Source organism: Perognathus longimembris, chromosome 22 (genome assembly GCF_023159225.1).
Source record: "Perognathus longimembris pacificus isolate PPM17 chromosome 22, ASM2315922v1, whole genome shotgun sequence".
In the NCBI taxonomy this organism is placed as follows: Eukaryota; Metazoa; Chordata; class Mammalia; order Rodentia; family Heteromyidae; genus Perognathus; species Perognathus longimembris.
Window position 1 is genome coordinate 20,452,670 of NC_063182.1, and position 27,704 is coordinate 20,480,373.

General features: G+C 39.6%; 1 protein-coding gene across 1 annotated transcript in view; it reads right to left on the reverse strand.

Moving 5' to 3' along the window:
• Adgrv1 (adhesion G protein-coupled receptor V1) overlaps positions 1-27,704 on the reverse strand; it is a 496,777-nt gene that overhangs the window by 8,653 nt on the left and 460,420 nt on the right. Inside the window, exon 87 of the mRNA XM_048331390.1 lies at positions 1,585-1,776. Coding sequence (XP_048187347.1) covers positions 1,585-1,776 — 192 coding nt within the window. The remainder of the gene's footprint in view (positions 1-1,584; positions 1,777-27,704) is intronic.

Genomic DNA, 27,704 nt, shown 5'->3' on the forward strand with positions numbered 1-27,704 from the left:
TGGGGACTCTATACTGGAAAATTAACTTGAGAACTATATGAATAATCTGAACAGGAGAAAAAACCTTAAATAAAAGAAATTTCATAAGAAAGTTGAACTTTTAGGTCATTACTACGCAACAGAACTTTCTAGGAAGACAGAAATCCTTTGTGTGCATATTCTCCAGTCATTGGACACATGTGATTGCTCAAGCACTGAAAATATGACCAGGATAAATGAGGTACTATGTCTGCAATGTGATTTAATTTTAGTTTCTTTGAATTTAAACAACCAGCTATAGTCCAAATAACCTTTTAATTGCTGAAGAAGACTGCATAACTATTAGACTGATAATCATTCAAAACTTGATTTGTGATCAGTCATATTAATTTTAACCTGGCACAACTAAAATTATTTTCTATACTGTCATGGAAGATGAAAAGTACCTTTGGAAGTATAGTAGACTATATATCTATAAGCTAGCTACTTATCTAATCCATCTTTCTACCTACCTATTGAAAAAGTTTCCTTTTCAGACAAGTGTACCTGGATCCTTGTCATTTTTCAGGATGTAAACAATGTTTCAACTGATTCCTTATTAGTGATAGGACTACTTGGCCCCACAGGTAATGACAGCCAAGCCCATCTTGAACTCTACAGAACTGCCTTTTCCTGGACAGCTGTGTTCAGGTATGTTTTTAAATCTGAGCAGTTGCCCCATGGTACTGATAAGTTAGCCGTGGTGTGGTTTAGAGAGGAAATAACTGGTGTGGACAGAATTCAGATAACACTGGGAGGTCGATATGACAGAGGAAGTCCTGGCTGGACTTTCCAGGAGTGTGGCAAAAGTACTCTTATGAGTGTCAGCTGATTTTTTTTTTCACTGACTGTTGTGACTGAAGTAGTGTATTGAGAGGGAAAGAAAGAGACTTTGAAAATATTGGTGAGAATAAGAGTATTTTTTTTCTTTTATTTGCAATCTAGAGTTTTAACTTAGGGCCTCTGCTTGCTAGGCTGGTGTTCTGCCTCAGATCACACCCACAGCCCAGGAAGAATACAGTCTTTTAAAGCAATGTTTTAGACTCAGTCACAGTCACGTCAATTGAGAACATAAATGACAAATTTTGTTCTGACTTCCTAACACAAACTATTGTCAGGCTAGCTAACAGGATTGGGAAGAAAAGAAATTAGGCAACAGGGGTGTTATAACAGTAAGAAGAACTCTTAAACGCCTAATAATGGTCATTATTCATCTTTTTCCCCCCTTTTCTCTTTCTTTTTGTTTGCCAGTATGAGCATTTCAATTCAGGGTCTCTTTTCAAGCCTGCTGAGCTTGCTTGTCTGGCACTCTACCAGCTAGACCATGCCTCTGTTCCAAGACTCTTGCTGGTCATTCTGGAGACAAATTTTCACAGACTTTATTTTTGGCCTGAGCTAGGTTGGAACCTTTGTTCTCTGAATCTCAGCCTCTTAAGTAGGTAGGGTTACAGGTAGTTTCTATGAAGGAGAAGTGGCCAATCAGAGAGAGAGAGAGAGAGAGAGAGAGAGAGAGAGAGAGAGAGAGAGAGAGAGAGAGAGACAGAGACAGAGACAGAATGAGCATACCTCTTCCAAAGCACTGATAAGATTCTGGGTGGACTTGTTGATTTCTTCCCCAGTAGGAGGCATTCCGCTGCCAGGCGTGAAGAAGGCTGTGCTGGGTCCTGAGTGACCATTCATTTCCACAGTGTAGCTGGCCTTCATAGGGCAACACATTTGGTTGTGTAAAATAAAATAAACCACAAAGACATACAATCCCTGTAACAGAAAAAACAAGGCAAAAATATTAGTATGTCCTGCGAGCACATTTGAAGAATAAGTTGAGCTTGTCCTCTCTAAGGCACTTTCCAAATGTGGGGGAAAAGTGAGAATTACAGAACATATTAGCAATCCAGCTAGATTCAAATTCCAATATGGAAAATTCTATATGTTACAAAAAATTCGGTCAACTTCATTCACAAAATTGACCATAAGTGGATTAATCCCCCCCCCCCCCCCAATTTGGTTCAAATATAAGTAATTCTGAATGGAGCTGTACTAAACACATTCATGGAAGCAGAGTTGTAGAGGGATAGCCAAGACCAAACATCTTGTCCTCCTCAAAACAAACAAAAAAAAACCAAGAGCACTAGCATCTTTATTTTAAATGTAATCTTCATTTTACTTTTTCTTAGTTCTATTCACAATGCAGACACCTAGAAGCACAGCATTGACCATGTCTCCAGATTTCTTTCTTGTATCTCACCAACTTGCTTTGTTTGGAAGTAGAATCCTTAGGTAAGGGACTCAAAGGAATTCTGTGGATTGCTTAATATTTAGCATACCATGCTCCTCTTTAAATATTACACCAGAAGCATAAAACGATCTTGTACATTCTCCAGGCGTTATTAGCCCTTTAAATTCTTTTGCAACAGAGTCAAACTCTTGACACTTACTCTGCTGCCGTCATAGATAGAGCAACATAAATTTTGTATTTGTGTTCTAGACTTTCACTGCATTAGCTCTCCTTCATGACTTTTACAAGCAATCTACTGTGTCTGGGTAATTTATATAAAGCTTGCTAATTGTGACCTTTACACTCTGCCAGTCAAGTAAGTTCAATTTTGCCTTTTGTATGTATTCAATCTGGATTTTAACATTTGGATGCATGTAAGAATCTTCTTTGTTACAAAAAAATTGTTAAATTAATCCATAATAAGGAATTAAACTGAGATGCTCAATCCAGGAAAGAATAAAAGCAATTGACATCTTTTTTCAGGAAACATGGATATCCTCGTTTGAACTGTCCTGCACTTTTTCACGTTCCTAGAAAGAAGAGTAGGAGCAAAGACTTAAGCTTATCTGTAAGAATAAAGAGTGAAAAGTCTATTAGAAAATACTGACAGCCTAACAATTACAAACAACTTTAATATAAAATGAGACGAGAAGACCATCCACAGGGCTATGCACAGCATCATTTGATGTATGGCCATTTCTGGAATATTGTGATCATGTAAGCTTTTCTCCCGTGTCTACTGGGTTGGTCTCTTCTCAGACTGCATGGTTTAAACCTATGTTTAAAAATCAGGAACATACATGCTAAAATATTTCTAAAGCAATTGCTTGCAACTACCATAAAGATGTAAACAAACATTTATTTCTCTTTGAATTGGGACTACCAATTCTTTTAGAGACATTAATATTCTAAGTTCTGTAGGCTCAGTGAGTTCTTTTCATTTGTGAATGATACTGTGACTATTAGCAGAAACAATCTTCCTGAAAAGATACACATACAAAAGTTTTCCAGTCCAACTAACTTTTCACATGGCTATGATCTAGTTATACTGGCCACAGCAATAGACAAAACAGGAAAAATTAAACTGTCAACCTTAAAAAACTGTCCAAATGTCAGTGATTCAAAATGTCAACATTTTTCTAAGCATTGTGAAGTGATAGGATAAAAGCTTGATCAAAACACAAAACCTATGCTTTAAAATTCATCTCTAAGGACTCATTTGTTCAAGCTGCATATTCTCTCTCATTTGTTTTTATATGTAGCCTTTTGTGCTTGAGGACAGGAACTGCTTGTTGAAAATAACTTGCATGTGAAAATGAGATGGGGTGTTCTTTTCTTTTTCCTTGTTTTTTTTTTTTTCTGTTGAGAGCCTAGCAATATACTGTAAATATTTTGAAACTTTTAGATGTGACTCAGGAAATGCAAACACAGTTAAAATGAAAAGGAAAGAATGTTTAAATGCAGATTAGATGACTTTTGCCTGTGTCCTGACCAAGCTGGACAAATATAGAAAAAGGACTTTTCATTATCCAAAGTACTCAGCTGTGGAGGTTTCTGACCTCAGAGTCAAAACAAGTTCCCATTGCCAACTCTGCATGTTAAATCTTGGGCTGTTTTCTGTATGCTGATGTGGAAAGAAGTGTGTGTATATGTGTGTGTGTGGGGGGGGGGGTGAGTATGTACATATACTAGTACTGGGGCTTGAACTCAGGGTCTGAATATTGTCCCTTAGCATTTTTGTTTAAAGCTATGCTCTAACATTTGTACCATAGATTCACTCTTGGATTTTGCTAACTAATCCTAGACAGAAAGACACCATGCCCAGTTTCCTGTTTCATTTTTTCTCTTTCATTCAGAGTATGATCTCTGGTATTGAGGGAGCTTAAAAAATACTTGTTACATAAAAGACCAGGGTTTTAAAATGTCACCAATGGGAGGATAGAAGGGGTGGGAGAAGCAGGGACTGAAGTACATGTTGCTTTTGGTCAATAGCAACAGTTTGGTGGGTAGAGTTTTTCACTAACTCTTTTTTTTTTTTTTTTTCAGTTCAATCTTAGCACTTGCTAAGACTCTTCATGGGAGAAGACATCCTCCACCCCAGGCTCCCCTCGTCAGTGTCTCTTGGTGCTAGGCCCTCAGGTGATTTCTTGGGATCCAGGCTCTGGGAGAGGGCTGAGATTACACAGTGCTATTGCTCTTCCTGAGCCCTTAGAGGGCTCTCTGCTTTTGTTCTCCCCTTGGCAGAAACCCACGGGGAGTCTCTGTGATCCTTTGTTTCTGGCTTCTGACATGCTGCTGTTTTACATCACCAGTGACTTAGCAGCGAAGACACATTTGATGTTAGTCACAGAATTGAGGCAAATTTAGGAGTGTGTGTGTGTGTGTGTGTGTGTGTGTGTGTGTGTGTGTGTGTGTGTTGGAAGAATAAGAATTTCATGTTCAATTTCCTCATTTTAAAAATTATTCCTGCTTTTTACATATAAACCTTATTATTGGCATTAAAGATGTTTTATTTAGTTATTTTCGGGCACCAGTAATGGGACTTGAGCTCAGGGCTTTGTGCTATTGCTTGTCTTTTCCTCTAAAGGGTTCATCACATGAACCACAACTGAAGATAAGAGTCTTACATCTCTTTGCTCAGTCTGGTTTCAAACAGTGATACTCAGATCTTAGCCCACTTAGTAGCTAGAATTACAGGAGTGAGCAATCAGTGCCCAGCCAGATACTTTTTTTTTTTATCATGTTTATCCACGAGCGAATCCATCATCTACCTGATTTGTGGACTAAATTACAGAGAATGGAAACAAATGAGTTCATCTTGAGAGCTGTTGGTTCATCAGTGCAGTTGCAATACTTACAATATCTATGGCAGCAAAAATGTTTTGAAAGATATTTAGGTGGATAAATAATATATTAATCAGGGTTCATGGTTAGTTCTGCTGTGGTTTCTTATTAATTTAAGGGACACAGTTCAAATTAGTACAGTGAAAATGAAGTGTCTATTTTCAGATACTATTATGACTTAAATATCTGGCAACAACTGTTAGGAGAATGGAGGAGAACAGAAAAGGAATAGGTCAGACTCGACTGTCAACAGTCAAGGACTGTCAGGTGAGGACTGCTTATTGAGGAACAGTGAGTTCACGGGAGTTCACGCGGGTTTGGAGGTTGTGCAAGGGGTGCATTTGGGACCAGACTTGTAAGGGGTCTGTCTGAGCAAAGAAGCAGAGGTTAATGAAGGAGCCACTAGGTCTAGCAAGTTGGGGCTTTTCCATTTGGCCCTCAAAGGGTTGTTTACAGTTGGGCCTAGGTGAAATGTCCTATCTGCATATCAAAGCAGGTTCACTAGTTGAGCTGCCTGGCTTGGTCAATCCTTCATATTCCATCTTTGGATACATAGAAAAAGTGAGCTGAGAGGGGAGAGGCAAGTCCTTCCTGTGGGATCTTTGGATACATAAAAAGAATGGGCTCAGAGGGGAGCAACAAGGAGTTAAGAGAACAAAGCAGATTCCCATCAGCACAGGTGTTTACATTTTAGTCATTTGCAAGGTTGGTGCTTTACCATTTAAGCCATGCCTTCAGCCTTTTCCCCCATTATTTCATTATTACTCATGCTTTCCGTGTCATTGGAGATGAGAGAAATGCATCACTGTTCCCAGCCATTATGCTTCCCTCTAGCTTGGATAAGAGGTATGCACTGTCACACCCTGTCATTAATTGAGTCAGTCTTATAAACTTAAGTTCTTGGTGTCCAGGCCATTTCAAACCACTATTCTCCATCTCCAGTTCCCAAATAGCTAATATTACAGGTTTGAGTCATAAGCTAGTCCCTCCTCCCACCTCCTATCACAAATACCAAGTGTACAAATTACATAGTCTTCCTTTTACAAAACCAATGTTTCCATCTGTAACTTAAGAGTAGATTTCTCTGTGTGTCATTTAAGGGCATGAGAAAATGTAGACAGAGTTCTTACTGTTGAAAATATTCATGAATTAAAACAAAATTATTAGGCCTTGCTATAGTAATCTCATCTCCCAGTGACATAATCTCTTTTCTTCAGCCTTTCCTTTCAGACCTTGTTTACAGCATGCACCCTTCAATTTCTTCACATTCCTGTGAAGTTTCCAGACCTGGAGAACTAATCAGTCATGACGCTACTCATTAGGAGCCAGACGTAGACAAGACAGAAGAAACTGCAAATCAAGTTTTCTGAACCAGAGCACCAGAACACAAACCCTGAGGCCATGAACCCTGTTTGGAGAGTTTCTAGATTAGAAAGCTTTCAAAGTAAATGAGGGACAGAGGATAGGAAAGATTGAAGATAGCCAAGCAGCACTGAGGAAGAACTAAAGAATACAGAAAGATTGGGGCTGGGGATATGGCCTAGTGGCAAGAGTGCCTACCTCATATACATGAGGCCCTGGGTTCTATTCCCCAGCACCACATATACAGAAAACGGCCAGAAGTGGCACTGTGGCTCAAGTGGCAGAGTGCTGGCCTTGAGCAAAAAGAAGCCAGGGACAGTGCTCAGGCCCAGAGTCCAGTCCCCAGGACTGGCCTAGGAAAAAAAAAGAATACAGAAAGATTTGGAAACTAAGACTATTTTTAAGGTCTTAATTCTACAAAAGGAGAAAAGAATGAAATTGGAATGAGTTCCACATTGGAGAAGAATATTTTTATTTAAACAGTATAAAATATCATCTCTACACATAGGAAATGCCATAGTGAAACCCTATTGAACAATTAGCATACAATAGAAAGCTTATAAATTAGCATACAATAGAAAGCGTATAAAACAGGTGCTGTCTGGGGGGGTTTCTAGTGGAGAAAAGAGGTGAACCAAGAGGGTGAAGGAAGATGAATATATTCAAAATAATTATATACAGGTGTGAAAATGGAACAGTGAAACTTTAGATTGTTTGGGAAGAAGTAAGGAGAATGAGGGAGAATGACAAAAAGGGTGATTCTCATCAAGGTGCATTATGTACAATATAACCCCCTTGGACAAAGAACTGCTGTTAATAAAACTATTATAAGATACTAAAATTGTCAGCAATTATTTAAATCTTGTTTCATTAACCTATTTCATTAACCCTTATCGATTATGCAGATTAATGGATTTCACTGAGATGTTTCCATCCATGCATATCCTGTGCACGAATGATGTCTAGCCTCTCTTCTGCCCACTCTTGCTTCCTCTACTTCCTTCCCAGTCTTTGCTAGTTCATAGAAGTATATTTAAACATGGTCTTTGGTAGTAGTCTTTAAATTGCCTTTCTGAAATGAAAGCAAAGCCTTAAAAAAATCTGATATCCAGATATCATACTTCATTCTGTGGAGGGAGATTGTTTGTAAAGTGATTGTCACCAAAGAATAAGGTCTTAACTGGGCCCCAGTGGCTCAGGCCTGTGATTCTAGCTACTTAGTAGGCTGCGATCTGAGGATTCTGCTTGGGCAGAAAAGTCCCTGTGAGACTCTTTTCTCCAATTAACCACTTAAAACCCAGAAATGGCACAGTGGATCAAGTGGTAGAGAGCTAGCCTTGAGCACAAAGAGGCTCAGGGAAAGTGCCCAAGCCCTGAGTCTGAGCCCCACAACTGACCAAACAACAACAACAACAATAACAGAAGAATAAGGTCTTTATGATAATGGTGAAAGGGGAAAACTAGGTGACTCAGCCTGGTGTCAACAGAAATAAGAGATGAGTAGAGATCATTTTTCAGTGGCAGTTAAACTAAATTTCTTACAAGTTTGAAGCGAAAATATGTGAGATATTTTAAGTACCAGACTGGAGATGACCAGAGGCAAGGTTAGTGATCTGAGGGCCAGAAATAGCTGTGTGGTGATGAAGGCTCAAGTTCAAGCCATTATAGGTATAGGACTTTTTTTTTAATGCTTAGAAAGAAAAAGTATAAATGCTCAAGGTTGAACAGTGGTGGAAGAGATGGAAGGGAACAGTGAATAGTGAGGTAAGTGAGGAACAACTAGCTGGTCCAGCCAGTCAGATAAAAGCCAGTCAAGGGTCTTTCAGGGAAGCCTAGAGAAAATTCTCTTTCTCAGGCCAAGGTGACCTGCATTACAGAAAGCTGACTGCAAGGAGAAAGAGAATGAATGGTGTTTGTTCATCTCAAACAACTGATGGCATTGGGGAAAACACAATGGAACCAGAATGTCAGAAACATTTCATGGAAGAGTTTTAGTCTTTTCTACCCCTCACTTTAATTTTATTCAGAGCAAAAGAGTATATGTTACGGAGTACAAGTTCTTTCGACTAAATCCAGTGTTCCTTCTGAAGGGAATCACTGAATGCACACGGCATATCTCAGGTCCTTGTAATGTAACTTCCTCTTTGTTTTATGTCTTACTGGATAACAAAGTCCCTTTGGGAGATGCCCAATTTTGTTGTGTATGACTTATTCCTGCTCCACAGGCTGCTGAATGCTTTCACTCAACTAAAGACACATTTACGTTGCGCTTCTAAATCTTTTATATTGCTCTTAAAATGATATAGATAGAAATGATTGACTTTACTCTAAGAGTTAATATCAAAGATGATTTAAATGACTTTCTTTTAGAAACATTCTTATATGAATCAACTTCAAAACAGTGATATAAGTCATGAAATGTGGAACTCTACATACTCTGCTTTGCTCTACTGAATCACACAGGCTTAAATTATGGCCTGAGGAGTTAGAATGTTTATCAGTACTACTGGGAAAACTGGGAAGTCTCGCCTTCAGATAAACCTTCCTTGGGTTGTCATACTTCTTGTAAAATTTGCATTTATGGATTTGAAATAATATAGCATCTAAAAATAATGTCAACCTGATATAATATTATGAACCAGGATATATTGCCAAGCACCAGTAGTTTACATCTTAATACTAGCTCCTCAAGAGGCTGAGATCTGAAGATAGCAGTTAAAAGTTGACCCTGAGTATTTTATATATGTCTGCCTGAATTAGGGAAGGGAAGGGGAACATTAAAATGGTGAGTCAAAGAGTAAAAAGCAAACCAAAACAATAGCAATGCTTACAAGACAGTATGTTGTAAACTAACTGTACAACTCTGGATGGGGAGGTGGATTGGGGAGGAGGGAAGGTGGGAGAAAAATGAGGGAGGGGTGACAAGTTAGACAAGAAATGTACTCATTATCTAACATGTAACTATAACCTCTCTGTACTTTACCTTGACAATAAAAATAAAAAATTAAAAAAGATGTTTCAGTAAACAAATTAAAAAAAAACTGAAAAAAAAAAGTTGATCTGGACAGGAAAGCCCATGGGATCTGATTTTCAATTAACCATCAAAAAGCCAGAGCAGGGGCTGGGGATATAGCCTAGTGGCAAAAGTGCCTGCCTCGGATACACGAGGCCCTAGGTTCGATTCCCCAGCACCACATATACAGAAAACGGCCAGAAGCGGCGCTGTGGCTCAAGTGGCAGAGTGCTAGCCTTGAGCAGGAAGAAGCCAGGGACAGTGCTCAGGCCCTGAGTCCAAGGCCCAGCATTGGCCAAAAAAAAAAAAAAAAGCCAGAGCGGCAACTCTGGAGTGCTATATTAAAGAAGTTGGGGAACAGTGCCCAGGCCTCGAGTTCAAGCCCCAGGACTGGCAAGTAAAAGGAAAGAAAGGAAGAAAAGAAGGAAGGAAGGAAGGAAGGAAGGAAGGAAGGAAGGAAGGAAGGAAGGAAGAAAGAAAGAAAGAAAGGAAGGAAGGAAGGAAGGAAGGAAGGAAGGAAGGAAGGAAGGAAGGAAGGAAGGAAGAAAGAAAGAGAGAGAGAAAGAAAAAAGAAAGAGAGAAAGAAAGAAAGAAAGAAAGAAAGGGAGAGGGGGAGGAAGGGAAGGAGGGAGGGAGGGAAGAAGGAAGAGAGAAAAAAACGAAAAAGGAAATGAACCTGATTTATTACAAACATATAATTTAATATTGCTTGGACACAATTTCCTTCCTTTCTCTTTATTTATTCCTCCCTTCATTCCTTCCTTCCTTTTCCTCCCTTCCTTCCTTTGTTCCTGTCTTCATTCCTTCGTTTCTTCCTTTCTTTTTTTTTATTAATTGGACATAAATTTTTTTACAAGGTGTTGTGCAAAGAGGGTGCAGTTACGTAGTAGGGCAGTGTGTACATTTCTTGTGATATCTTACAACCTGTTTTTCCATCCCTTGTCTAGGTCAGGTAGACACATATGCAATATACAATGTATCAAGAACATATACAGTGTTCACAGACTTGGTCTCTACTGTTTCTCCGTCTCCCTTTGTTAACAGTCTGTGCTCTAGGCTTGTCTCACTCAACATTATTTGTTTGAGTTCTGACCATTTCCCTGCGAATAACAATATTTCACCATTCCTAATCGCTATGTAGTATTCCATTGTGTATAAGTACCATATTATTTGGATCCATTCGTCTGTGGAGGGGCATCTGGGTTGTTTCCATATTTTGGCTATTGTGAATTGTGCCGTGATAAACATGGAAGTACAGATGTCTTTTTGCTATCTTGGGTTTTGCTGTTTAGGATAGATGCCTAGGAGTGGTATGGCTGGGTCATAGGGTAGGTCTATATTGAGTTTTTTGAGAAACTTCCATACTGTTCTCCAAAGTGGTTGTACTAGTTTGCACTCCCACCAACAATGGAGAAGGGTTCCTCTTTCCCTACAGCCCCTCCAGCATTTGTTGTTTCCTGAGTTCAGAGTATAGGCCATTCTAACTGGGGTGAGGTGGTATCTCAGGGTTGTTTTTATTTGCATTTCCTTTACTAGCAGGGATGTTGAGCATTTCCTCATGTGTTTCTTTGCCATTTTTATATCTTCTCTTGTGAAGTCTCTCTTTAGCTCTTTTGCCCATTTCCTAATAGGTTTATTAGGCTTGGAGGGGCTTAGTTTTTTGAGTTCTCTGTAGATGACCAATATCAGGCCTTTGTCTGTTGCTGTGCTGGTAAATATCCTTTCCCATATCGTTGGCTGTCTTTCTATTTTGGTGGCTATGACCTTAGCTGTGCAGAAACTTTTTAATTTGTAGTAGTCCCATTTGTTGAGTCTTTCCCCTATTTGTTGTGCCCCTGGGACTCTATTCAGGAAGTTCCTTCCTGTGCCTATAAGTTCTAGTGTCTTTCCTACTCTTTCCTTCAGTAGTTTCAAGAATTCAGGTCTGATGTTGAGGTCCTTGATCCATTTTGAGTTGATCTTGGTGCATGGTGATAGGCTTGGGTCTACTTCGAGTTTTCTGCATATGGCTGCCCAGTTCTCCCTGCACCAGTAGTTGAAGAGGCTATGTTTATTCCATTGTATGTCTTTAGCTCCTTTGTCGAATATCAGTTGGCTGTAAGAGTGTGGTTTTATTTCTGGGTCTTCAATTCTAATCCACTGGTCTTCCGATCTGTTTTTATACCAATACCATGCTGTTTTTGTTATGATGGCCTTGTAGTAGAGCTTGAAGTCTGGAATTGTGATACCTCCTGCACTATTTTTTTTTGCCTAGAATTGCTTTGGCTATTCTAGGTTTTTTGCTGTTCCATATGAATTTATGGATTGGTTTCTCTATTTCAGTGAAGAATGTGGCTGGGATTTTGATAGGTATTGCATTGAATTTGTATAACAATTGGGGCAATATGGCCATTTTCACTATATTGATTCTGCCTACCCATGAGCATGGGAGGTCTTTCCATCTCCTTGTATCTTCTTTGATTTCCCTGATTAGATTTTTGTAGTTTTCATTGAATAGGTCTGTCACGTCCTTGGTTAAGTTGATCCCTAGGTACTTTATTCTTTTTTTGGCTACTGTAAATGGAATTGTTTCCATAATTTCCTTTTCTGTTTGTCTATTGCTGGTGTACAGAAAAGCTGCTGACTTTTGTGGATTGATTTTGTATCCTGCTACTTTGCCAAATTGGTTTATTAGATGTAGGAGTTTGGGTACTGAGTTTTTTAGGTCCTTCAGATATAAGATCATGTCGTCTGCGAATAGGGATAACTTGATTTCTTCCTTGCCGATGTGGATCCCTTTGATGTCCTCCTCTTGCCTTATTGCTATGGCTAGGGATTCCAGCACTATGTTGAACAGAAGTGGGGAGAGTGGGCATCCTTGTCTTGTTCCTGAGTTTAGGGGGAATGATTTAAGTCTCTCTCCATTTAATATGATATTAGCAGTTGGTCTGTTGTATATGGCTTTTATTGTTTTGAGGAATGTTCCATCTATTCCTGTTCACTCCAAAGCTTTTAATAGGTATGGATGTTGTATTTTGTCAAAGGCTTTTTGGGCTTCGACTGAGATAACAATGTAATTCTTAATTTTAGATCTGTTTATGTGGTGAATTACGTTGATTGATTTACGGATGTTGAACCATCCTTGTGACTGAGGGATGAAGCCTACTTGGTGATGATGTAGGATTTTCTTGATCAGTTTCTGGATCCTGTTAGCTAATATTTTATTGAGGAGCTTTGCGTCTGTGTTCATTAGTGATATTGGTCTGTAGTTCTCTTTTTTTGTTGGGTCTTTGCCTGTTTTGGGAATGAGTATGATATTAGCTTCGTAGAATGAGTTTGGGATTTCTCCCTCCGTTTCTATTTCGTGGAAAAGTTTGAGGAGTATTGGTATTAGCTCCTCACTAAAGGTTTTGTAGAATTCGTTGGTGAATCCATCTGGGCCTGGGCTTTTCTTAGTAGGGAGGTTCTTGATTACCTCCTGTATCTCACTGTAAGTTATTGGTTTATTTAGTTGATTTATTTCTTCTTGGTTCAGTTTGGGCAGTTTGTACTTCTCTAAGAATTGATCCATTTCTGTAAAATTATTGTTTTTTGCTGAGTAGAGGTTTTGGAAATAGCTCCTTATGATTGTTTGAATATCGTGGGTACTTGTTGTAATTTTTCCGGTGGAGTCCCTGATTTTACGTATATGAGTCTCTTCTCTTCTTTTTTTTGTAAGTCTTGCAAGGGGTCTGTCAATTTTGTTTATTTTCTCAAAGAACCAGCTTTTAGTCTTATTTATTTCTTGAATGGTCTTTCTATTTTCAGATTTATCTCTTCTTTAATCTTTGTGATCTCTCCCCTCCTAGTCGTTTTAGATTCTGTCATTTCTTGTTTCTCCAGTTGTTTTAGTTTCGTCGTGAGGGTATTCACCTGCTCTGCTTCCATTCTTTTAATGTGGGTGCTGAGTGCAATGATCTTGCCCCTCAGTACTGCCTTAGCTGTGTCCCATAGGTTTCTTTGTGATGTGTTTTCTTTGTCATTGTGGCTTATGAATTCGTTGATTTCATCTTTAATTTGGTCTGTGGCCCAAGTGTTGGATAGCAGCGTGGGGTTTAGCCTCCAAGAATGTGTATAGTGTCTGTGGTTTCCTTTGTTGTTGAGGGTTACCTTTAATCCACTGTGATCAGATATAATACATGGGATGACGTCAATACTTTTGTATTTGCTGAGGTTCTTTGTGTGGGCTATGACGTGGTCTATTTAGGAATATGATCCATGGGCTGCTGAAAAGAAGGTGTATTGGGTCTCTGTAGGGTGAAAGGTTCTATATAGGTCTGTTAGATCCACTTGGGAAATGGTGTTATTTAGGTCCTTAGCTCCCTTACTAATCCTCTGGCTGTTGGATCTGTCTCTTGGAGAGAGAGGAGTATTAAAGTCACCCACTATGATTGTGTTTGCATCTATCTTGCTCTGTAATTCTGTGAGAATTTGCTTGACATATGTAGGGCCTCTTTTGTTCGGTGAGTATACATTTATCACCGTGATTTCTTGATTCTGGATTTTTCCTTGTATTAATATGTAGTGTCCTTCTTTGTCTTTTTGAGTGGACTTTTATGAGAAGTCCAGCTTGTCTGAGATCAGAATGGCTACACCTGCCATTTTGGTGGGTGCATTTGCTTGGTAGATCTTGCTCCATCCTTTCATTCGAAGCCTGTTTTTGTCCCTTGCTGTAAGGTGGGTCTCTTGTAGACAGCAGATGTCAACTTTTTGTTTGCGAATCCATTCTGCCAGTCTGCTCCTCTTTATCGGGGAGTTTAAGCCATTTATATTTAAAGAGATCAAGGATAAGGGTGTTTTTTCTCCTTCCATTTTCTTGTTGGGCTGTTTTTTCCTCTTTTTTTTTTTTCTTGTCTTTAGTGAGCTGGTCTTTCTGCTGGACTTTGGCTATTGAAGTTTCTTTCTGCTTCTGTCTGTGTGTCTTTTACGATCTCTGTTGGGTGGGGTTCCCCTCTTAATATTCGCTGTAGGGCTGGTTTTTTATTCACATACTCCTTTAGCTCCTCTTTGGTGTGGAAAAATCTGGTTCTCCCTTCGAATGTGAACTCCAACTTCGCTGGATATTTGATCCGAGGTTGTAAATTGTTATTCTGAAGTACTTGGATGGTGTTCTTCCACTCACTTCGAGCTTGGTAAGTTTGTGTGGATAAGTCGGATGTTATTCGAATCCTCTTCCCATTGAAAAAAGTTTCCTTCTTCACTTTGGCTGAATTCAGAATTTACTCTTTAATCTTGAGGTCTGTAGTCTTGAATATTATGTGCCTTGGGGTGGTTTTCCTGGGGTCTGGACTGCCAGGTGTCCTATAGGCTTCGGTTACCTGGATGGGGTCCCCTGTGAGATTGGGGAAGTTTTCTGCAATAACTTTATTGAGAACATGATTAAGCCCTCTGTTCTGGTATTCGGCTCCTTGTTCTATTCCAATTATGCGCAGATTATATCTCTTGTCTTTGTCCATTAGTTCCTGGATTAGTCTTCCCTGAAGCTTCACCTTTTCTTGGAGTGTGGTCATTTTCTGGTTGTTGTCAGCTGCTTCATCGTCCAGGTGAGAGATTCTGGATTCTATATGGTCTACTCTTTGTGTTATGGTTTCAATTGCGGAGTTTATGGATGTCAGAGAGCTATTTATGGTTGTCATATCAGCTCTGATTGTGGAAATTTCTTCCTTTAAAGAGTTGTATTTTAAATCTATTTTTTCATGCATTTCAATTCTCAGGATGTGGAGATTTTCTTTAAAGGCGGCTTGCATTGTATCCATTTTTGCTTCCATTTCTTTAATTGAGGCTTGCATTGTATCAATTTTTACTTCCATTTCTTTCTTGTCTTCCTGGGTGTCCTTCCAGATTTCCGCTCTAAACTCCTGGAATTGTTTTCTGATTTCATTTCTGATGCTTTTGATCATTCCTGTTAACATGGCCTCATTTGCTTTTTTAGTCTCCATCTCCTCTTCAGTCATGCTGCTTTTTGGAGCTGGCGAGTTGGCTTGCCCTTTGATGAACTGAGTTATGTTTCTTTGTGATTTGCACATCTGGAGATCTGTGGATAGCTTCTCAGGTTTGGTTTGTAGCTCTTTCCTCCCTCCTGTGTAGGCGTATCTACAGCAGCAGGTGCTGCCGCTGTGGCCCCGCCCACCAGTGCAGGGTACGCCTACCAGAGTGGGCACTGTCGCCGGGGGCCCTGCCCTCCGGTGCACTGTGCATCCACTACAACAGGCACTTTAGCGGGATATGCCTCCCAGAGCGAGTCCTCGGTTGTTGGGTTGTGCTTGCGCCCTCCCGCAAGTCTGTTGGGGGAGGCCGTATGTGTGGGGCCCAGTGGGATCGACTGTCTGGGTGTGGCTTGGCACCCTCAGACCTCGCCTCCGCTGCGAGGGGTGGGGGGGAACGTGATCAGGCTCAGGTGACCCTGCTGGGCTGGTATTGCCCACCAGCGCCTGTGATTTTAGTTGTAAGAGTCTGCGAGATCCAGGCGCCTTGGGTGGGGCTTGCACAGCCAGCCATCTCCTGGCCCCTGTTGGGAAGGGGACGGGGCCGGTTCTGCCAGTTTAGGAACCTGTGGGGGCTTAGGGCTGTTCTGCACTTCCCCTGCTAAACTGACTTCCCAGCGCCTGATGGGAGCTTCCTGCCTGATTTGGGGGTTCTTTGTTCCCTCGGGGGTGGGGAGGGGGAGGGAGATCTAGCTTGTTTGTCAGGCTTGGGTCTCTGATAGCTGGTCTCCCGTTGGGGGAGGGGATAATGGGGCACTCACAGTTGCTGCTTTGTGTATGTGTCCTGCACAGCCGTTGGCCCTTCAGGGGTTGGCGAAGTGTCGTGGTGGCTTCCCCGGTTCCCTCTTTCTGCCGCGCTGGGTTCCCTTGTCCGAACCTGGTGTGGACCCGAACTTCTCGTCGCTGCCGGTGTGTGTCTTGGTCCACTCCCTGCCTTGTGTCCGTGGGGTCTCCCGCTATATGAATTCTGCGCTCCTGGCAGCCTGTCTGCCGATCGCCGGGTTCCCCTTTCCCAGCCTGACCCTGTTTGGGCCAGGGTCGGCTGGTGGGGGGAGGGTGCCCCGGGGAATCTCCGGCTCCATGTAGGTTTTTGGTTCTTCTTTTTTTGCTCCTTTTTGTTTTTCTGTGTTTCTCCACTGCTTCTGGATGCTGGATTTGCTGGGTTCTTGATGGGGTGTTGGGTGTTGGAGTTCCCAGCTCGCTATTCAGTTGGTGCGAGTCGGGGTGCCTCCCTATTCTTTCGGCACCATCTTTCTCCCCAGAATGGACCGTTTCTTCCTTTCTTCCTCCCTTCATTCCTTCCTTCCCTCGTTTGTTTGTTCATTCGTTCCTCCCTCCCTCCCTCCTTTCCCCTCCCTTCCTCTTTTTTTCTTTCCTTTCTTCCTTCCTTTCTTTTTTTAAAATTGTTTTTATAGTAGGGATTTACTTGGGGCCTGGGCACTGCTCCTGAGCATATTTGCTCAAGACTAGCATTCTACTACTTTGAGCTACAGGGATACTTCTGGATTTCTTGGAGATGAGAGTCTCAAGGACTTTCCTACCTAGCTGGTTTCAAACTGCGATCCTCAGATCTCAGCTCCTGAGTAGCTAGGATAACAGGCTGGAGCCACCAGCTGTCAACCCAGTCCCTTTTCTTTCAGCTTGATTTTTAGATAAGATCTCGAGCTATCTGTACCCACCCTGACCTTAAATAATGATCTTCCTGTCTCCACCTCCAAGAACTGACCACATATATGTCGTTACCATACCAGGTCCTGTTGCAACTTTCTTATCACTGCAGCAAGGATGATCAGATTTCTCTGGTGAATAACTGATTTACTAGTAAAACTCTAAACACATATGAATATTTTAACTTATAGATATAGTTTGCAAGCCCACTAAGTTCATATTTATTGTAGAAAAGGACCAAAGAAAATAGAGAAGCTCCCCAATAAACTCTACCCCAAATCTTAACATTCAAAAATAACTACTCGATCTTCCATATAAACTTTTTTTAAAAATTACAATTTCTAGAGAAGTTTCTTCTTCCCAACCCATTAATTATGTGAGGGCATATTTCCATATGTAAGCACTTTGTTTAGAATTGGAGCTGAAGGTTGGAGTCCTAGTTGGGTAACCTCAAGACATGAGTTTGCTTGTGATGACTCTGGCTTGTTGGGATTCTTGGTTTAGCGTGTTGATTTAGCCTCTTCTTGACATTGCCCCCTTCCACACAACTGGCAATGACAGTGAATTACAAGGCAAACTAGCAGATGTTCACCAAGTGTTGCAGAAACTCTTAACTGACACAAGAAAGCTATTCCTTTCATTCTCATAAATATTCAGGTTTAGCCAGCTCTCTCTTACATGAGATTGGCCTGCAACTTAAATTCTCTCCTGTCTTTGATTCACACATGGTGTTGTTGCACAATAACGGTGTGTCCGCTTGTATGCACGGAAGGTTCTATGTCTGTAAGTCGTGAACAGATCATGATCATTTTTGCCCTCTGAGGATCTCTTGGCTAAGAAGATCTTGAGCCTCTGAGTCTCAGATCATTGCCTGAAGAAGAAATCAGTACAGAAAGATGGGTGCAGTGAAAACCTCACCTAAATTTAGTAATATGCTTCCAAATTTTTAATTCTTTTTCAGCAAAATAACATTGTATACTACCCTTTCAATGTTTTGGAATATTAACTACATGGGAAAGTCTGAAATTGATAAAAATGAGATAAAAGAGTTTGTATGTATAGCAAAGAAGTTACATTAGAATTACAGAGATGAGGTATATAAACACCATGGAGTCCTGTGGTATGGATGCCCATGGGAGGAAACTCAGACTGCTGAGTTTCTTCCTCAATCAACTTCGTAAAGATTGGGTGAGTGTCACTTGTGGGCCTCTAACATTACTCCACTGAAAACAGTCAGAATAAAAGATTTAATACCACATTTCTTTTACATAGCTCCCCCCCATAAGTCTTTATTTTAGAAATTATAGTGCTGATTAAATTCATATAGATGATTAAATTCTAGTAGTGTCTCTTTTAATTACTATGGCTTAAATTTAATCATTTTCCTTAAAAAAAAAGGTATATAAAGTAGAGCACTTCTCTCCCTTACACTGAAGTCAAACATTAAAATTGGCAGAATTGACATTTTGCTGCTTTGTATTTGGAGTTCAAGAGCATTCTTATCTTCTGTGTGTGTGTGTATATATGTGCTGGTCCTGGGGCTTGAACTCAGGACCTGGGCACTGGCCCTAAACATTTTTTTGGTCAAGGATAATGCTCTACTTCTTGAGCCACTCAAGCTCTACTTTGGGCTTTTTGGTAGTTAGAGAAGAGTCTCACAAACTTTCCTGCCTGGGCTGCTTTCAAAGCATAATCTTCAGATCTCAGCTTCTTAAGGATTATAGGCATGAGACACTGCACTCAGATTTCACCATTAACTTTTTTTGATTAAATTTTTTGATTCAATTGTTTTACAAAACAGTATTTTTGTTGTTGTTATTATTATAGAGGAGAAATGTAGGGGAATTGCAGTTGTGACAGGCCAGTGGTATAATGGATAACATGTCTGACGATCATGAATTCTTATGATTAGTAATTCAGCAAAAAATCTAAATAAGGATCTTAGTCCTTTTTATTCCTTCACTGAAAATTGTCAATCTCTTTATAAAGAGTATGATTTGAAGTGAGTTATCTTGAGTATGAACCTCTTCCCTCCAGCTGGCTGGTTGCCATTATATTGAGTTGCATTGTAAAATTAAAAAAAAAAATACCCATGTCAATTCCATCAGTGGATTTTTATTGAGGTCTAAAATAAGAGTAATATATATATATATATATATATATATATATATATATATATATATATATTTGTAAACCATAAATGTGCTTTAGAATGATAACGTGATATTGTTTTCATTATTTAGAGAGTTTACATGACGTTAGAGGGAAAAGGGGAGGAGAGATTCTGGAGAAAAATGAGGGAGGAGGTAACAAGTTGAACAAGAAATGTACTCACTGCCTTTCATATGAAACTGTAACCCCTCTGTTTTTCACTTTGACAATAAAGGAAAAAAAGGAGTTTACATGAAGTTAGTCTCACCCTTTACGTAGTTGAGCTGTTTCTTTGCACATTCCTTCCTGCTGAGGTGACCCACCTTGTTTCCAAGAAGTAGGGAAACAACAACAAAAAAAGGACCTTCATGTAGAACACTTTTGCATGGTCAAGAAGCGCTTCCTTCTCAGAATGGATAGAGTATTACATATAATTTTTTAACACAATTCTCGACCATCTTGCTTAAGGCATTGGCATCTCTTTTACCTCATCATAGGAGTATCTCTTTACTAAGTCATTACACACAAAGACAAGGGATGGTGAGGGAGGCATTGATGTTCACTGGTTTCCCAACTCTTCAAAATAGAGGGCACAATTTTGTAATCTGGCTAATAAATAAATCTCTTGTGGTTTGGTTCTCATCTGTCATTACTACCTGCCTCAAACTCCATAAGAGAAACACACTGAGCTACCTAGCATTTCCTATTCCTCAGTACACACAGAGAGATTCTGAAAGAGTTTTGAACTAAAGCCACATTAGTTTCAATGTAAATAGATAAATTCAACAACACATTAGTTCTATGAAGCTAATAATCCAAGAAACTAATGCAAATTGATTATTTTGCTAGTCAACTAGTGTTAAGAATCTGGCAGAACTAATGTGGAAATGTTATAATGGAACTTCCATTATTTCTTGTCTTACTGCATTGTTTTATTTAGCAATATGCTAGTTCTTAAACTACAGAGAGAAGGGCTTTATCATTTTTTTCAATTTGTTCACTTGCTAATGAATTTGGACCATCTTTACTTCCAATTTCTGAGTACCACCCCCCTCCAAAACTGAAAAGGCAGCAGGGCCTATTGGGAGAACATATATCTCTACTCAGGAGATCTGGATTCCAGGCTCAGCCTATTGCTCCACAATGCTGAAAACTCAGGTTTCCCCGTTCTTCAGCTGCAAAGGTATCAAAGTGTGGCACAGAATAGATTACATGACAGAAGAAGTTTTCTTAGAATTGCAGTTTGATTTAAAATAATGTTTAAGATTGTAACATTAAGGCAGAAGTTATATATTCTCTTCTCTTGGGTTGTATCACAAAGGCTAAACCTGTTAATTTACTTTCAGAAGATAGTGGGTCCATACACTTAGCCATTCACAAATCTTGCTATAAATTAATCCATCATGAGAATCTGAATAGTGAGTCATCTATCTGGAGGCTTGTCAAAGTCTGGTTGGTTTGTGGCTGCAAAGTAGAAGAGATCAAGCTTTGATCTATGATATTCATACAGATGAATGTTGCCTCTCAAATACAAGAGAGCAAAGAAACTATTCCACACACACACACACACACACACACACACACACACACACACACACACACCCTTACCGAAATACAACAAGGACGGCTACTTCTAGAACTGCACCTTCTTAACAAAGTGCTTTCTGATTTCACCTGGCTGTGTATCATAGAGAATTGTAGTGTGTTTCTGTATGTGTGCATGGGGGCGGGGCATTTTAAAAGAGATTCTCCATAATGAAATTTGCTGTTTTTGCTATTGACTCCTACATCATTTGTTGGAGAATCTAGAGCATGGTTTGTAAATGTCAACCCTGTTTACTTATCTTAAAAGGACAAATTTCGAAAATAATTCTCACCCATAAATACAATAACAAACATTCTAAATCATTTTGTTCAGAACAATCTGCATCCATCACTTTTAGAGAAAGTGAAGGTCAGCTAGGTGCTGCACAATGATATTTTGGTCAATGGTGGACCATGCCTTTCATGGTAGGTGATTGAGTGTAACGCCTAATGATGCCTGCGATGTTTGCAGAGTAACAAAATCATCTAACAATGGCGTTCTCAGATCAGATCTCCATGGTTAAGTGGTACATGACTGGTTGTATTTTAAGCTCAGGCCTTTTTGCTTTTAGGCTTGTAACTATGTTCTCTGGCTTCTGGTTTTGATTATAGAAGGCCTAGTTTGTCTAACATTAAAGAATCCTTGTCTCACTTTTTTTTCCCCTCATAATCTTCCAGGAACTTAAAGGAAAATGTTTATTTCCCAGAGAATCTTGTTCTTTATAGTTTGCCTAAAACTGAAGAACGATAGTGATTCAATGACTAAGTACTGGGAACACAGGAAAGACCAGTGTGGCTACTAGAAGCAAACTGAAAAAAAAAAATAGCAGAATGAACTTCCATGTCTTCATTGGGTTTTGCCAGGGGTTGTGGGAGTTGGAGGTTGGTGATGATGGAGGTGAGAAGAGTGATTTGAATTTAGGGTATGTTCACATGTTGTATAGGCACAATAGGCCTTTCATAATTCTTACCATCTATTCAACTATTCATCCATTCAAAGCTTACTGAGAGTAGGCACTGTTAGGACTTGGAACCCAGAGATTAAATACATAGCATCTGTCTTCATGTGGAAGATAGTTCTGTAAGAGACAGGCTAATATAATTACATTGTTGCATATGAATACACACACACACACATACACACATGCACACACAACCCTGGTTGGGGTCTAAGGGAGAAGACCACTTTGAGAGAAATGACTTTTAATTTTTACTAGTTTATATTAATTATACAGGTGGATTTCATTGTCACATTTTCACACACATCTGTAATACATCCCAAGCAATCTTATCTCCCCTAAAAATACAGGACTTCTTAGTGAGCTCAAGAAGAAGTAAAAGCCAGGTAATAGGCAAAGGGAAGGGGGAAAAGGAAATAAGAAAAGTTTTTCAAGCAAACCAGACAACATTTTCAGATTTGTTCTTGAGGACAAAGTCAGTGCTTTGGGGTAGGGAGAAGCTAGGGGTCAGCAAAAGAAAATAGAGGCAAGTCAGGTGAGAACAGTATCAGGTAAATGGAAGTCTGGTAAAGTGGTCACAGGCCTCTGAAGAGGCAAGATTTTAGCATGATGTGGAGGTAGGGCCTATATGAATTTGTTATTTCATGGCTTGGAAGTAGGATATAAGGCATTCATTCAGGAAGGAATCAGGCTTTCTAGGCTAATAAGGAAAACATGGATGGAAGGGCCATGTATTGACATACAGACATGTAAAATCCAAGAGACGGGAATTTAAGGGAAAGAGAGGAGTTTTACTTTGTTCTTTGGATGGGCTTAAGCTTTCTGTAGGGTCATCTCCAAGATGCATTTGCACATAAGAAAAGTCTGTGCTGGAGATTTGCATTTTAGGAATCATAAATTAGTAGATGGTGGAATGATTTACACCTCAGATGGAATATTGTAAGAAAAGAAGGAAACAAAATTCAAAACAACAAAAATAGAGAAATATAATAGCTCTTAGACATGCTTAAGAGAAAAGGCAAAATGTTGGGACGTATAAAGTAATATAGTTTCTGATTAAAGAAGTTAGCATTGTATTTAGGAAAAGAACAGTACATGGGATGTTGTACAACAGATTCCTTGAAGTATATTTTTTTCTGCCTAATTATTTATCCTCTGGCTAATATCATGCCATCTTCCTTTCCTCCTAACTTCTTAACATAGGTTACTAACATACTCTATTTCTGTGAGATTAAGAAATTTTAGTTTCTACATGAGTGAGGTCATGCCATACTTTTCTTTCTGTGCCTGTTTTATTTAACTTAACATGAAGTTCCATTCATTCTTCTGTGAATGAAAGATTTCGTTCTTTTGTGTGGCTGAATAATATTCCATTGTGCCAAAAGTGTGGCACCAATGTAATAACACCTTTTCTTGATTCATTCATCAATTACTGGACACTTGTTTCTATTTTTTTTTGTTATTCTGAATATTGTTGGAATTAATATGGGAGTGCAGGTATTTTTACGTTTTGATTTCATTTGATTATATGGGCAGTAATGTGACTACTGAATCAGATGGCAGCTCTGTTAAATTGATGTACAGAGGGGTTACAGTTTCATCCATAAGGCAGTGAGTACATTTCTTATCCAACTTGTTACCTCCTCCCTCATCCCCCATCCCTATCTCCCCATCCCCATTTCCCTTTCCCCCTATAAGTTGTGCAGTTAGTTTATACCAAATGGTTTTGTAAGTATTGTTGTTGCCTTGGTTTGTCTTTTTATCCTTTGTCTTTCTATTTTGATATTCCCCTTTCCTTCCCCAGTTCCAATACACATATATACAATATCCAGGGTACTAAAATCCAGCATACATTGATATCAGGCGTAAAACCACAGGAAAGAAAGACAAAAGAAAAAGGGCACAATTTCACATGGCATGTTGAAAATAACAACAATGATAAATCATTTTCTTTTATAACTTGGAGTTCATTTCGCTTAGCATCATCTTATGTGTTCATATGGACATAGCTATTGAGATCTTGTAATCTTCTGCTAGGATTATCCTAGATGTGTACTAATTATTCCCAATGAAGGACACCATAGAGTCTATGTTTCTTGGGGTCTGACTCACTTCACTTAGTATGATATTTTCCAAGTCCTTTCCATTTCCTTATGAATGGGGCAATGTTATTCTTTCTGATAGAGGTATAGAATTCCATTGTGTATATGTACCACATTTTCTTGATCCACTCATCTACTGAGGGGCATTTGGGTTGGTTCCAGAATCAATTCCAAATGGATCAAAGACCTCTAAGTAAAATAAGATACCCTGAAAATATTGCAAGAAGGAATAGGAGAAACACTTGGGCTCCTTGGCACAGGACAAAGCTTCCTTAATAAAGGCCCAGAAACAGAACAAATCCAAGAAACATTGGACAAATGGGATTGCATCAAACTGTAGAGCTTCTTTATGGCAAAGGACATAGCTTGCAAGATAAATAGAAAGCCCACAGATTGGGAGAAGATCTTTACTGGCTATACAACAGACAAAGGCCTCATATCTAAAACATATGTAGAACTCAAAAAATTAAATTCCTCCTAAACCAGTCCTCAAAGAACCAACTGCCCCCTCAACAAATGGGCTAAAGATGTAAAAAGAGACTTCTCTGAAGAGGAAATGAGAATGGCCAGGAGATACATGAAGAAGTGCTCATCATCACTGGCCATAAAATAAATGCAAATCAAAACAACACTGATATTCCACCTCACCCCAGTAAGAATGGCCATTATCAAGGAAAGTATAATAACAGATGCTGGAGGGGATGTGGCCAGAAAGGAATGCTACTACACTGTTGGTGGGAGTGTAAATGTATTCAACCACTCTGAAAAGGTGGTATGGAGGCTCCTCAAAAGACTAAACATAGAGCTCCCTTATGACCCAGCAGCGCCATTTTTGGTCATCTACCCAAAAGATTATAAGCTAGACCACACCAAAGCCACCAGCACAACTATGTTCATCGCGGTAGCTATGTTTTAAACTGGAGAACCACCATAGGGTTTTCTAAATCAGCTATACTAATTTATATTTCCACCAATAGCACATGACGGTTTTCTTTCTATATGTCCTCTGCAGAAATTGAAATTGTGTGTGTGTGTGTATGTGTGTGTGGTGTGTGTGTGTGTGTGTGTGTGTGTGTGTGTGTGTGTGTGTGGTGTGTGTGTGTATGTCCAGGGTCTTAAAGGTAGGCCTGGGCATTTTCCCTGTGCATCCCCCTACCCCCCACAGCCCCAATAAGGCTAGTGCTTTCACACTTTCAGCATTGTGTCACTTAATTGGAGATAAGAGTCTCATGAACTGTCCTGCTCTGGCTGGTTGACAAATTCTGAAGATCTGTAAAGAGGGTATATGTATAGCAAAGTTAAGAATAAGAGTGACTTCATTTCAGAAAGGTTATTTAGCTGTGACTTGAAAGCAGACCAGTGTGCTGCCTTTGAAAGCATCTAAAATTTCTTTCATGAAAGTAGAAAGGAGTTGAAGTGGTTCAGGGTCAGTCCTGCCCAGGATGGCTTTGAACCTTGATCCTTAGATCTTAGTGTCCTGAGTAGCTAGAACTATTGGTTTTGGAGTTCCAATATACTTTGGATATTGATCTTTTGTCAGATGCATTGTTTGCTGATATTTTCTCCTACTCTGTAGATTATCCCTTCACTTGTTGATTGTTGTCTTTTCTGTGCAGAAGGTATTTATAGAAAACTAAATAGCTGAGTACATATAATTTCTAGATGTCTTAGATAAGCAAATGCTGTTTTTCTAATTTCATTGCTTTCTGAATGTTGACATATTTCTGAATGTTGAACCTTTTGTAAGCAATGTATAATTTATCTTCTTTTATTGTTAGTATGAATTAATTGTAAAAAGGGGCTTCATTGTTGTATCTTTAATGTCCTTTGATCAAATTCACCCCCTTTATTATTTTCTTATCCCCTCACCTTTGTAAAACAATTCGACAGGGTTTCATTATTCCGCTTTCAAACATGTCTGAAGTACTTCGGTTATAATAAATATCCCTACCTTTCCCATCTATCTTTCCACAGGCTTCTACCTCAGGCAGTCCCCTTTCCCAATTATACCCCTTATAGAAAGTCTTAAAATCATTTAAGCTGTAGAGTTCTAGAGCTCTGCAAAGTATTTTTTTTTTTTTTTTTGCCAGTCCTGGGCCTTGGACTCAGGGCCTGAGCACTGTCCCTGGCTTCTTCCTGCTCAAGGCTAGCACTCTGCCACTTGAGCCACAGCGCCGCTTCTGGCCGTTTTCTGTATATGTGGTGCTGGGGAATCAAACCTAGGGCCTCGTGTATCCGAGGCAGGCACTCTTGCCGCTAGGCTATATCCCCAGCCCTCTGCAAAGTATTTAAAGAAGATATAGTCCAGGGTTCACATCCTTTCCTACACTGTTATTTTCACACTGTGAAAGCTTCTGCTCTTCTCACTTTCATTTAAAAGGGAAATTGTGTATCATGAACAAAAATACAAAGAAGGTATCCCTGAGAAGTCTCTCCATTTATCCTTGTTACTCTACCCTCCTCCTGTGGTATCCTAGGGAAATCATTACTAGTGGATAGTCTTTCACATTTATAGAGTTTCAAATTAATTCTTATTATAGCTAATTGTTATAGTGATTATAGCCATTTCATAAGTAGTAGAGATTCAAAATAGTTTACTCACTTGATGAAAACAACTACGCAGAAAAGGTTGGTGGCTGCGACGCTGGATCTAGAGCCTGTGTTCTCTCCACTTCCATAAAAGACAGGGCACTTGCAATTGTATCTTATTTCAATGCAGTTTCAAAAGTTGTATTCTTAGGAAATGTATGAAAGAATACTGATAAGAGCTATAAATACAACCCCCATCCCCAAACCTCTGAACAACTTCAAAGCAATTACATGTCTGGGTTTAAGTTAAAATTTACGGTCAAGTTTCCTAAATATTCAGCCCACATTGATAGTTGAAAGTGGGTAAGAAGCAGAAAACTGCTGTCCCTTAGGGCAGGTGCAGCCATCTCTTAGCATCATGTGCTACAGTCCCTGGGTAGATGAAGATGAAGATTCTGAGGGAAGAATTACAAAACCTTTATGGAGCACTTTGTTTTCAGTAATTAGCTGAAGGGAATCACAGATGTCTTTGTAAACAGACCAGATGGGCCCCAACCAGTACACTATAAACCCCTATGAATCTTGTTGATAGTTCAAAATGATAGTAGTAAGCTGCGTGTTTCAATTGTGAACAATGTGGAGAAATTGCCCCAGAAGAACATGACAAATTCAGAAAGTCTGCAAAGTGGGTATATGTGTAGCAAATTCAACAATCGGGGTGAGTTTATTTAGGAAAGGTTGTTTAGATGTGAATCAACAGCAGGCCAGTCTGCTGATTTTGGAAACATCCCAAATTTCGATTATGAAAACAGAAAAAGGTTAGATTGGTTCAGGGCAGGTCCTGGTGTCTCCTTCGAAGTCAGCTTCCTAGTTTCTTATGCCAAATAGAAGCTATCAATCTGATCTTTTTTGTGTGCCTACCTGTGACTTATACAGACTGTTTATCCTAGGAAGAGATGCTTGTCTAAGACATAATCTGCCTTTTGTAATGCTTCAAATCTCTGATAAGATTATTGTTATTGAAAAAGCACATAATTTCTACTGATTCTTAGGATGCCTGGAGAATAAATTGCAGGAGCTAAAAACATTCCAGCTGAGGATGGCTTTCTAGACTGGTGATTAGGTCATCTCTCACCTGAGGGACTTATGACCCAGTTACCGTAATTCTGGAAACAAAGCTCTACTGTAATCTACTGA